Here is a 13,514-nt window from a genome sequence, read left to right as displayed (position 1 = left end):
AACAGTAGTAAGAAGAGTCGGCAACACTGTAATCCTTGAAGTGTCGTTTATTGGTACATCAGAGTGACAGTAAAACAATAAAGCTGACGCGTTTCAGCAGAAGCCTTAGTCATATGCTACGACTAAGGCTTCTGGTGAAACTCGTCAGCTTTGTTTTACTGTCACTCTGATGTACCAATAAACGACACTTCAAGGATTACAGTGTTGCCGGCTCTTCTTACTACTGTTGCATTGGAGTGTGCTGGGACACATTGAGCCTTGGCACCTGTGAGTGGACCTGGTGTATGGATTGAGTTGTCCCTGCAGAGAGCGCTGTTACTTTTCTTCTTTTCTGTGCCCTCTCCGTAACTTGAACAGGATGTGCGAGAAAATCTCCCATTTAGGACACAGCATTAAAAGCCCATAGAAGCTCTAACCTTTGTAAAAGAAGTTCCAAAAGTTTTCACTGTAGTCCATATTTGAGGTATCTGGTATCTTTTATTAAAATTGAGGTGGGTTTGGAGGTACGATTGTGATAATCAGAGGAGGATCCCTTTAAGCTATTAATAAAAAATCTGTTCATACATAGGAGGATATGTTTGCATGGTATGGACAATTTCTAAGCTTGACTGATTTATTGGGCCTAATTAGCACAGTTTATTATGGTTAAACAGTTAGTTAAAAAAAAAAAAAGACGCTTAATAAATCTCATAAATCTCAGTTAAGGCGGCCATACATAGATTGAAATTCAGCCAGTTCAGCATGGACCAGACAAATATTGATTGTATGGGCAGTCTGGTTATACAAAAGTCAATCTATCAATCGACTTCTATACAACCAGCTTACTGGCTACAGTAGACAGCACTGATCTGTGTACTCTGACAGCAGGTAAGTCTCCCCGCTGTCAGAATACAATAACTCACTGGGAAGGATTCATCACATTCAATGCGTAGATGGGGGAATCGGCTCATCCTTTTTTTCTTTTTTTTTTTTATTCAGCTTGCTGGTTAAACAAAAATGTATGGTCTGTCTTTGAGAAAACAGATCACTTCCACTGAGCCCCAGGAACACTCCCTTCAACTAGCCTTTTGAGTGCTTGTCAAGACTCTGACGTTATCAGAGGCATACCCCACCCATCCCTGCCTCTGGTAACTGGATTACACCGATTGTGTGATCAGGGGTACAAGTGTAGGAACAGACCCCAGAACAGCCAATTTTTTTTTTTTTTGTCTCATTGTTTTTTATAGAGGAATATATATGCAGAATACAAGTTAAAGAGGTCAAGTTGCCAAAATATCATTAACAATACAATATGTGATAGCATTACATTAATTTTCTAAATATAACAATGAAATCACAGTCCATTGGAGATGGGACCACAAAGTTACCGTAACGGAATACAGACATCAAGGAGGTCGTCCCCTCACCCCAGGCACCCCAGCCGGGAACACACTGTACTCAAGAGCGAGGGCCCCCCTCTCAATCATTGTAGCAGTAAGTGCTAATGCTTTAGTATCTTTGGTATGTTCTTCATTTGTTATGGAAAGATGAACCAATGTAGAAGAAAGAAACAGCAAACAACAATAACAAAACCAATGAGGCATTGACAAAAAAAAAAAAAAAAAAAAAGATACCCGGTTGGCAGTAACCAGTAATGAACACTTAGCTAAGATGTAGGTTTCATAGTTAAGAGGGGGGTAGAAAGGGAGAAGAAGAAAAAAACAAAAAGGGGGGGGGGGGAAGGTGAATGGGACATGAGTGAAATGTGCCTCTCATGGGTTAGTGTGAATGTTCAGTGGAATCCAGGTTTGGCCGTGTTATACCATTCCAGCCAAGCTTCCCAACGGTGTGTCAATTTAGACAGATATCCTTCCGCTGAGGCATACATGCGTTCATACATTCCGTGTAGGTGTGACTTCTGTATGTGATACTTGGTCTGGGGATTTACAGTTTTGTGCAATGGTCAACCTTGCTGCTAGACATATATGTGTAACTATGCACTGGAGATTGTGTGGGTAGTTTTCAATTCCAATATTAAGGAGTGCCAGTTCTGGAGTTGGTGGGGAGGCAATGTGTGTGACTTCTGTTATAAGGTGAAAGGTATTTGCCCAAAACTGAGTTAATTTAGGGCAAGCCCATAGAATGTGGTATTAGGTACCTGGAAAGCCACAAAGTCTCCAACAGATAGGATCTTTTGTGGGGCTATACCTGTGGATTTGTGTTGGGGTGATGTACCACCAAAGGTTTAGTTTGTATGGGAGTTCCCAAAGATTAGCCGATTGTGTTGCCATGTGAGTAGCTCGCAATGCAGTATGCCATTGTTGTGAGGAATATGAGGTACCTAAATCTCTTTCCCAGTTTAACATGGGGGGCAATTTCTCGAAAGTATTTTTACCTTCTAGTAAGGCGTAGAAGAGAGAGATACCTTTGGTCGACATTGAGACACTTGATAGGTATTTCCAAGCCATTGCTGGTACGTTACAGCGTAGAGAGGGGGTTCGTATTAGGCAATGTGATATCCGAACATATTTAAAGTACTCCGTAGTAGGAAGGGAGAATTTGTTCTGCAAGGAGGTGAAAGGATGTATGTATACATTCTCGTATATGTCAGCAATGTATGATATACCCTTATCTTTCCAAGAGGAAAGATGTATGTCCTGAATCAATAGGTTAAGCATTTCAATGGGGAGGGGAATTTCGCATGTAGGAGCCGTGGTATGTAAGTGTGCAAACAAGTAAGCGAAGGCTGCTGCCGTTGCTTTTATGGTTGGGGATAAGTGGTGGTCAGATTTCTTAATTTTGGGTGTGGATAGTAGCCAATTTGGCTAATACCTGAGAAGTTTCTATAGTGCTCCAGTGATTATTCGGGTCAGGAGTAAACCAGGCTCTGAGTTGGGCCAGGAGTGCCGCGTTATAGTAGTCTCTAATATTAATATATCCCATGCCACCTACTTTTCTGTGTTTCGTGAGTAGGTCTGCTTTAATAAACTAATAGAACTTCCTTTTTGACACTGATCACCACCTGACCTGGAAGTTTGGTCTCATTTTAGAATAGGTTCCTTTTATTTAAATGAGTAAAATAGAAAAAATATATAACCTAGCCTTATAGCAAGTTTTATTCTGCATGGAATGTCTAAGTACACATTCTTATGGCATTCCTTCCAATGGTGATCCCACTCTATTCCAACCTGGTAGTTTCATTTTTAAACTATAAAGAATCTTCATGTTGACACTTGCACAATACATTAATTTTCGATTCGAGCAGTGATCGAGCAATTCGTAGAACAGCTCCTGATTGCCTGCGGCTCCTCTGCTTGCTGCTGATTCAACTGTCAGAGCCATAGGCTCCTGCCATAAAGAGAACTCACAAAAGCCAAATGGCTCCAGCAGTGTTTATTCAAGGATGTAGGGCAAGGTTTGTGTTCCTAATAAGCGCTGCCTATAATTATTCAGAGGCAAGCTGAATTGTTGAAGGCATTTTTTATTTTGCATGATGTACACAAGGTGTGTCTGTCCACAGCCGGGTCATATTTGCTTTGGCAAGGGAAGTACTTGAGTAAAAAACCACTTCAAAGCAGCAGAGGAGTCTGGGGAGTACGGAAGATTCTGGCTTTGGGTGCAGATCTGGCAAATACTGAGCTTCATTATATGTGTGTATTTGTATGCACTGCAATATGCCTTCCCTTAGACTTGTGACAGTCTACACAACAGTTTTTCTAAAGGTGCCAATTACGATAGATTTTAATTAGCAACCCAACTGCAAAGAAAAAAAAATTGCATATTTGGTTTAGCCAAGCATGTAGGTTTATTTCAATGGTTTGGAGAAGAGAACGACGTCCCTGCACCTAGGCTGGGGAAAAAGAGCACTTCCAGTAAACAAATCTGTGTACGCGTTCCCAGGGGGATGTCATGAGGGGTTGGAGTGTGTTCGTAAACTTATGTTCATTACTCACAAAATACAACCAGCCAGAGATTTGCCTGCTTCTATTCTGTAGTTACTACAATAGGTGGTTGAAGTAACTGTCTGAATGAAGCATACTGCGCTGTACCGTGGTTTGCCTACTACGTTTTCTTAATTTGTCTCAGTGTTGCAAAATGAAAACCTAAATTTTGACTTCCATGAAAATAGGTGAAATCCTTGGCTTATAGACCACAGACCTGCAGAAAAATTCAAGTACTGCACTGAAGGTGCCTGCAATTTGACTTCAAGCTCTATACAGAATTCTGAGAAAAATACAAGCGGGGAATGAGAATCTTTGAGGTGTTCTGTACATGATGTGCTTTTATGGTGCCATGGCGGCGTGGAATTCACAGCATTAGACTGTCATAGGTTCTTGTGATATAAATACCTGTGCTCATAATATGTAGGCTGTGATCACTGACCATTCCTTCTGCAAATTTTAATTGATTGATTGTCTGGCTGATTGCCTTTAGTACTTTCTAAGGTACTGACACAGAAAAAATATGCAGTCCTGGGGTTTTGACCTCACTTGAACCCATACTAGACCCACCCTGCATACTTCAGGTTAGTATCTCAGGTATTGGAACCAAAAACAGCCAGAATTATCAAAAGTGGATGAGCGATGACAACCTACATATTTTATGTCAGTGCTGGTCCTTCATTTCACATATTTTAGTTTTTTTTTTTTTTTTTCATTATACCCAGCATGTTCAACTGACAATGAAATATTAGTACAGCGATCTCCCCTGCCAGAACGGTCTGGTCACCCCAGTCAGCTGATTGGGAGCCAATCGGTAGACCTTTTTCCGTCCCCCATTGGCAGAAGCTGGCCAAACCGGCTGCAGTACACATGGGCTGATTGTCGGCTGGTTTCCATCCAACTGGCCGATGGTGCCCGACATTCAGCCTGTGTGTACTAGGCTTTAGAAAATGTTTGGTCAAATTTGCCATTATGTGAGAGATGAGTGATTGCAGACTACTGTCTGAGCTGGTTATGGACCATTATGGAGGAAAGGCAAAATCGAATAGCAGCTGGTATTGATTGGTTTGGGGGGGGGGAGGGGGGGTTGGAGACAAAATGAACAATGATTGTGGACCCAGGGAACTTGCCGTGCCTTGCAAAAGTATTCACCCCCCTTGACAGTTTTCGTGTTTTGCCTCACAACCTGGAATTAACATGGATTGTTTGAAGATTTGCATCATTTAATTTACAGAACTTGGCCACAACTTTGAAGATGTTTTTTTTTATTATTATTATTGTGAAGTAAACAACAATTAGGACAAAATAACAGAAAAAGTCAATGTGCATAACTATTCACCCCCCTAAAGTCAATACTTTGTAGACTCACCTTTTGTGGCTATCACAGCTCCAAGTCGCTTTGGATAAGTCTCTATAAGCTTGCCACATCTAACCACTGGGATTTTTCCCATGCCTCCTTGCAAAACTGCTCCAGCTCCTTCAAGTTGGGTGGTTAGTGCTTCTGAACATCAATCTTTAAGTCTGACAACAGATTTTCTATTGGATTGAGGTCTGGGCTTTGACTAGGCCATTCCAACACATTTACATGTTCCCCCTTAAACCACTCAAGTGTTGTTTTAGCAGTGTGTTTGGGGTCATTGTCCTGCTGGAAGGTGAACCTCCATCCTAGCCTAAAATCACACACAGAGTGGTACAGGTTTTGCTCAAGAATATCCCTGTATTTAGTACCATACATATTTCCCTCAACGGGATGGTGTTCTTTGGGTGATGTGTTGGGTTTGCACCAGACATAGCATTTTCTTTAATGGACAAAAAGTTAAATTTTAGTCTCATCAGACCAGAGCGCCTTCCTCCATACACTTTGGGAGTTTCCTACATGCCTTTTCGCAAACTGAAAAGGTGCCATTTTGTTTTTTGCTGAAAGTACAGGCTTTCTTCTGGCCACTCTGCCATAAAGACCAACTCTATGGAGCATACGGCTTATGTACAGTCTCTGCTGTGGAACTCTGCAGCTCCACCAGGGTTACCTTAGGTCTCTGTGCTGTCTCTCTGATTAATGCCCTCCTTGCCCGGTCTGTGAGTTTTGGTGTGCGACCGTCTCTTGGCAGGTTTGCTGTTGTGCCATGTTCTTTCCATTTGGTCATGATGGATTTGATGGTGTTCCTAGGGATCATCAAAGATTTGGATTTTTTTTTTTTTTTTTTTTTTTTTAGAACTGAACCCTGACTTGTACTTCTCAACAACATTGTCCCTTAATTGTTTGGAGAGTTCCTTGGTCTTCATGGCAGTGTTTGGTTAGTGGTGCCTCTTGCTTAAGTGTTGCAGTCTCTGGGGCCTTTCAAAAAGTTGTGTATATGTAATGACAGACATTTCACAAATTATGTGACTTCTGAAGGTAATTGGTCGCACCAGAGCTTTTTATGGGCTTCATAACAAAGGCAATGAATACATACGCACGTGCCAATTATCAGTTTTTAATTCTGAAAAATAGTTTTATGTATATATTTTTAAAATTTTACTTCACCAACTTAGACTATTGTGTTCTGATCCATCACATATAATTCAGATTAAAAAAAACATTGAACTAAAGGCTGTAATGTAACAAAATCTGTAAAAAAGCCGGGGGGGGGGGGGTGGGTACCTTTGCAAGGCACTGTAGAAAAAGTAACATAAGGGGTATGAGTAGTTGATCATGCAAGAGGGCAGAGTGTACAACAACCGACCATGGGACATTGGGAGAAACTGCTAACTGGGGTGGAATGAGAAAGAAGGCAGAGTGTGAGCTGAACTTGTACAAGGGGGGAAAAGAGCAAAACGAAACGAAAAGATTGGTGGAAGAGTGAGGAGGCAGAGTGTGAGCTGATCAAGAGCAAGGGGAAGTGAAATACAGGTAGCAGAGAGGAGATGATCATGGACAATAGGGGAGCAAAAAGAAGGAAATGGGAATTGATCATGAACAGATGATAGAATGATACAGAATAAAAAATGTGATGTGCTATCCAGATCAGACATCTTAACTGTGCTAACGTTGCTTATGTTTGTCCACAGGCATGCTACAGAAGTGCCCCTCAGTGGATGACTTTGTTGATGCCCTAGTTTCAGACTTGGATCCTGACTTCGAAACCTTTTTAATGGACTCTGAATAAAGCCATGCAGTGCAACAATCTGCTCCTTTTACTTGGTGCCATTTTAAAATAATCCTACTGGTAATTTTCTCCAATATCCTGTATAAACTTGTGCTGACCTGCAAATTCTTGACTTCCTGAGACTACAACTATAATGTAAATACTCTTGTGAGTATTACTTAAAAAGTGCCTTCCCTTATCAGGGAATCTTGTATTTTAATTTTGTAGTTCAGTTATTGTTACATTGAATTAATTTATTTTGTGTTAATATATGACAGTTTTATTTCACTTATTTCTAGTTTTTGACTGCACCGCAATCTTGTTGTATAAGTCCTAGATCCTACTTGTCTCCTGGTCACAGATGTGTTGGGATCTACACCAAAATGAACAGTGATACAGCCTGTCAATTTACTACTACTGTACTACTCACCAACATTGCAAAATTATTGTCATGTATTAGCCAAGAAGTATAGCATGTTCGATTATTGTAAACTCACTTAACCAAATTCGAGAAAGGTTATGCAAAGAAATCACATGCTTCCTTCTTTCCAAACCATCAAGTTTAAAATTAGGGGCCATATCAGAGAAGTCCTGTTGCTAGAACAACTCCATAACTGGCTTGCTATGAGACTTGTCCTGTCCTATAAAACCACTCACATGCAGGACCAGTGAGATATCGCCCCCCTTCTGCAACCTCGCTAGCTTATGAGATTCTGCAGCATTCTGGGCCAGCGAGAGAGAGTAACTTCATAGGGTAAAGAACTGCGTCACCATGGGAATTCTGCAAACGTGTTTGAGACAATTCCATAGCAGCATTACAGCTTTTGTTCAGAAGGGATAAAGGCAACTTATTACTGCCCTACCTTTTTATATATGTAAACTTGAAATCTGTTATTGGTTCATTATACCATTTTTGTAATCAAAAGGCGGTTATATGGGCAGCACGAAGGTGGCAGAAGTCATAACAATCATGTCTAATTGGGCCAGGTTTAGTCTACAATCCTGGAGTCTGTGACCATCTTCAGATTGCACCAGACATCCTCAGATGACATATACTGTGACCGTGGCAGGTCACGTTTTGCTTTATTTCAGCCAGCCCAAGTGAACTCCCCATATATTCCCATGGCGAATCTATTGTACTGAGGTCCTTTTAAACGGTAATGGCTGGTAAACATTCTATTTTAGCTATCTAAAAACAAATTATATCATCTGAGATTAAAGTATATAAACAAAAAAAATCACGAGGAGCAAATATCAAGAGGAGCTTGATATATAAGCCATCTAATGCCAGGGTTTACTTGGTAGACACAGACCAGAAGGCTTAATAAACTTTAAGAGCACTACAGTATAATTTACTTGAGGATTCTCCAAAGGAATAACAGAACTTACACAGGTGACACAGGAAGCTTGCCACAGCGGTCTCAGGGGTAGGGATTTCCCTGTTGGCATTCTGGAGAAATGAGCATTGGTCTAGTAGTGATAGTTGTTGTTTTTCCATTTTTGATGGAGTTTATAAATTATTTTTCGGTCAGTTACATATATAAAAGCACATCTGCAATTTAAACAGTAGCTGCTATGTATGTGGGACCAATTAACTACTAGGGAATGTCATGCTTGTATATTCGTAATTTGAAGTGTTTGTTTTACTTTTTAATTTAATATTTTTTTGTGTTTAATAAAAACTAGTAAAATAATATGGAAAATGTTCTAATAAAAACTTGAAAACTGTTGCACTACTTATAATTATTATACGAGTAGAAATACATTTTTGCAATTTTATGAGCCTGACTCATAAAATTTGAGGTAAGGATTAAAAATGTATTTAACTCCTTCAGTGTCTACATCCTTTGACAAATAGCAGCTGACACTATGGAGGGGATTTACTAAAACTGGTGCAACGGTGCAAAACAACCAACAAGCTTCTAACTTCAGCTTGCTCAATTAAGCTTTGACTATAAAACCTAGAAGCAGACTGATTACTATGCACAACTGTACCAGTTTCAGTAAATCTCCCCCTGTGTGTTGCTGGTAGATGTGAGACCAGGCTGTCACAGCTCAGGTCTAGACAGTGTTTCCTGATCATCTGATCACTGTCACCTATAAGCGCAATATATATGTTTACATAGTTAATCAGGTTGGGTAAAAAAAAGTCCATCTTGTTCAACTAATAGGGTGAAAAAAAAAAAACCTTCCATATACACTATCGTTTGCCTAAAAGATCTAAAAGAAAGCAAAAACTAAAGCATGATCCAATTTGCTCCTTTTTGATCCCCCATTTTTGTGCATTTAGGACTGCATCCAGCTCTTTTTTTTAAATTATTAAAATAACTTTTTTTTAAATAATCTACTGCATTGGCCAGAACTGTCTTTCAAACATTTCCACAGCTGAAGAAGCCTTTCCATATGTGGAGGTTAAATCTTTTTCCCTCCAGATGTAATGACCTGAAAGTGAGTAACTCAATGCCAAATTCACTATATGGGCCACCTATGTATCTCTATATTAAAAGGTGGAAGGGTGAAAATGTAAGGACGGTTGCTGATGTTGACCAATACACAAGAACACCCAGACAGGCTAATGGACTATCACGACACTGATACACAGACCCAAGGTTTAAGATAAAAAAAATATATATATAAATTGTAATACAATTCAACCAAAAATAGATACAACCATATTAAAAAATATATCCCACACATACACAAATTTCCAACAGGTACCCCCGTAGGGTTAGAGTTGAGGTGGGGTATACAGGGATCCTCTACCGGTTTCTTGGTGTACCCGCTTCTTCAGGAGGAAATTGTCTACAGGGTAAAAATTACATTGAAACAAGGCATATATTTATTTAATTAACAAATTACAGTTCGAAGTGTATCTGTATAAGTGGATAATATAAAAACCAACTCAAATCACTTTTTCTACATTTATATATGTAAAAAGAAAACTGGACCCAAAGACTGGTGGTTGTGCAGCATAGTAAAGCCGCATAGGTAAGCAATGAACTGAACTCAAGCCCTGTTTACGCCAGTAAATTAGTATTGTGTTGGTGAAACTTCATCTATCATGTCCAGCTTGGAATGATATCCAGAACCTTAGTGCTACAAGGTAAAAACACTAACTGCTAAGCCACGATATTGTCTTGCCAATAAAAAAACCTATGCAGAAATAGCTCCTTTGTTGCAGTAAATATTTCACCCAGACTATTTTTCTCTGTATAATTGTACTGTAGAGATCATCTGAACTGTGTGTGACCCGCTGGGTTTTGGTGGTTGTACTATGTAATGAGCTGGTTTGTTTCCATGGTCTGCCCTTCCGTGCAGCTTGTCAGCAATGGAGGGATGAAGCGCTGGTGGTTTCACTCATCATAGTAAATTACAGAGCTTGTCACTGCGCTGTCTGTGAAGAATTTTGGCGCTGATCATATCTTGTGCACACCCGGCCCATGAATGGGCCAATTCACTGCAGCCCAGTCCACTGACTGAAACCTTGTCTGGTTGCTGGTTTAGGTCATAACCATAGATCAGAACACTATAGGGAGAGGAAAATGTGAAAAAATAGTTACACTATAAAAATGGTTGAATTTTTGAACAGGCAAACTTTAGGTCTTCATTCAAACAGCACCTGCAGATAAAGCTTGATTCACCGCTCGCCAACCAGCCGCTGCAGTTATACTGCGGCCGGTTGGCTCGGCTGCGCGTATCGCCAAAGTGTTACGGAGGTCGGAGCCGATGTAATTGCGATCGCTTTACAGAGAGCCAGAACGAGGATCTGTCAATGTAAATAAACAGACCCCCGTTCTGTCAGGGGAGTAGAGAGAGATCGTCTGTTCCTTAGGATTAGGAACAGCAATCTCTCTCTACTCCCAGTCAGTCCCCTCCCCCCACAGTTAGAAACACCTTCCTAGGGAACAATTAACCCCTTGATTGCCCCCTAGTTTTAACGCCTTTGCTGCCAGTGTCATTTATACAGTGATCAGTGGATATTTTTAGCTCTGATCACTGTAATAATGTCACTGGTGTCAAAAGTGTCAAAACTGTCTGCTGCAACGTCACAGTACTGCTGAAAATCTCTGATCGCCGCCATTACTTTTTAAAAGATAAAAAAATGCCATAAATATATCGCCTATTTTTATTACATTACGATATAACTTTTATGTAAACCAATCAATATACGCTTATTGCAGTTTTTTTAAAGAAAAATATAAAGAAGAATACATATTGGCCTAAACTGATGAAGACATTTTTATTTTTTTTGGGATATTTTTTATAGCAAAAAGTAAAAAATTTTTTTTTTTTCCCCAAAATTTGGGTCTTTTATTGTTTATAGCACAACAAAAAAAACACACACAGAGGTGATCCAATACCACCAAAAGAAAGCTCTATTTGTGGGGAAAAAAAAGGACATCAATTTTGTTTGGGTACAGGCGCAATTGTCAGTTAAAGCAACACAGTGCCGTATCGCAAAAAATGGCCTGGTCATTAAGGGGGTAAAATCCTTCTTGGGGCTGAAGTGGTTAAAAACCAATGAATTGTTTTGAAAAAAATAATAATGGATGTAAATGTGTGCTGTGGAAAAGTAAGTATGCCTTTTGGCCCCAGAAACTGGTATTGCCCTCTCTTCTTGGCTTTTTAAAGATCCATTTCAGCTTTCAGACAGATGGTTTCATGTTCTCACGAAGCACACTTTAATATGATGTAGAGTTCATTGTTGACCCAATTGCAAGCTGTGCAGGCCCAGAAGCAGAAAAGCAACCCCACGTGATAACATTTCCACTACCATGCTTCACAGTTGTTATGAGGTTCTTCTAAAATGCTGCCTTCGCCTTTCACCAAACATACTGTTGCAGTGACCAAACAGCTCTGTATTTGCTTCATTGGTCCACGGCACATTGTTACCTATTCTTATTTTGCATGTTTAATAGCAAACTGTAGTTTTGCTCTAATATTATTTTTTGACAGCAAAGGTTTTTTCTGGGAACACCCCCCCTTGCAAATTGTAGCTGCGTGCACCAAAAGTTGCATGAGATGCATGCAGAATCCACAATTAAATTCTGGAGTTCTTGGAACCTTCTGTTAGCGTTGAACGTTGGGCTGACTTAGCTTGGACTTGGCTTTAAAATCTAGGCAAAACTTTTTTTTTTTTTGGATAGAGTAAGGGAGGGTTATAACCTCTGTCAGCTTTTTCTATTTATTTTTATTTTTTTGGTCTGTGTCTCATTGCGGAGATTTACCTTCACTTCCTGTCCCCATAGCCAAACAGGAAGTGAGAGGAAATCCCTGCAAATTAAGGGAATTCCTTGGGGACCCCCAGGTCACCAGAACTAGAGTTCCTATAGGAAGATTTCCTCTCTACTTATACTTTTAACTCCCTTATTTGACCCTAATTTGGTCATCTTTTTAAATCCCTTGCCAGACTCTTAGGCATCTTGTCATGACACCACATACAAATCAATATCAAAGAGAACAGCAGACCTTTGATGTCTGAGGTTTGACTAATACTCCATAAGGAAGTTCTATTTATTGACAACCAATATGGAACACAGCATGGATTTGAATGATGAATGTAGAGCTGTACTACTAAGTAACAAATCTACTTTTATGTTTTGTTATTTAGAATGAGACTGAATACACCATGTGAATTGTATATGTCATCTGTTCATGTATGCCACCTTTGTGGGAATTTTCTAAATGAAGAGTTTAATGTATGCCTGGTACAATATGTTTCAAAAAAGTCACTTGATTTTATACTGTATGCATGTATAAAATGCATCTTTCATAATTTTATAGAACAGTCCTTTAATTTTTTTATCATATTACAGCATTAACGTGTAGTGCTATATCACATGTTTTTGGTGTGGTACATTTGTTATTTAATCAGCAATTCATATACCCCCCTCCCTTCACCTTGCTTGGTGGGAATGTGTAGAAGTCAGAGGTTGTATACCCTTACATGTATGAAGTGACTAGCCTCAGGTTATACACAAATGAAGCAAATCCTGCTTCATAAGCTGTACCTGTTTATGTGAAGCTCTTCTAACACACAGATCAAAGGGCATTTCTCAGTTGTAGCAGGCAGGGGGCGGGGATTTGACGTTACACACTGCACAGCATAAAAAGGAGAACTGCGTGTAATCTGAGACCTAAGTGGAGGAATGGACACTTCTTTGTAAAGCTGATCTTTGGGAAAGTGGGGGAAAATATGCCCTTACAGAGTGCCCCCCACAGTGTAAAAGTTCAATGCTTTTTTATTTTATTTTATTTTTTTTAACTCTCCTTACCTTATCCCTTACTCCTGCAGTTTTTCTACCTCCACGTGACAGCCTCTTCAGTTCAGCTGCTATGAGATTTAAATGTACAATATAGGGCCATTAGTTCTGCATTATAAGTGAGGATGCTGAGGCAACTAAAAGTTTTTTTTACTAGGACCCTAGTTAAAAGTACTAAGTGAGATCCCCACTACATAGGTAGTTTT

General features: G+C 39.8%; 1 protein-coding gene across 1 annotated transcript in view; it reads left to right on the top strand.

Annotated features, from left to right (window-relative positions):
• Window positions 1-8,775, top strand: part of MIPEP (mitochondrial intermediate peptidase) — a 154,889-nt gene extending 146,114 nt beyond the window's left edge. Inside the window, exon 19 of the mRNA XM_077484030.1 lies at window positions 6,969-8,775. Within this exon, the coding sequence (XP_077340156.1) occupies window positions 6,969-7,066 (98 nt within the window). The 3' untranslated portion in view covers window positions 7,067-8,775. The remainder of the gene's footprint in view (window positions 1-6,968) is intronic.
• Window positions 8,776-13,514: the final 4,739 nt, after the last annotated feature.

The sequence above is a fragment of the Lithobates pipiens genome, unplaced genomic scaffold (genome assembly GCF_037356315.1).
Source record: "Lithobates pipiens isolate NorthernLeopardFrog02 unplaced genomic scaffold, aLitPip1_a1.2 Scaffold_16, whole genome shotgun sequence".
Lineage (NCBI taxonomy): Eukaryota > Metazoa > Chordata > Amphibia > Anura > Ranidae > Lithobates > Lithobates pipiens.
The sequence above is the reverse complement of the archived record's forward strand: the minus strand, read 5'-3'. Positions and strand labels throughout refer to the sequence as shown.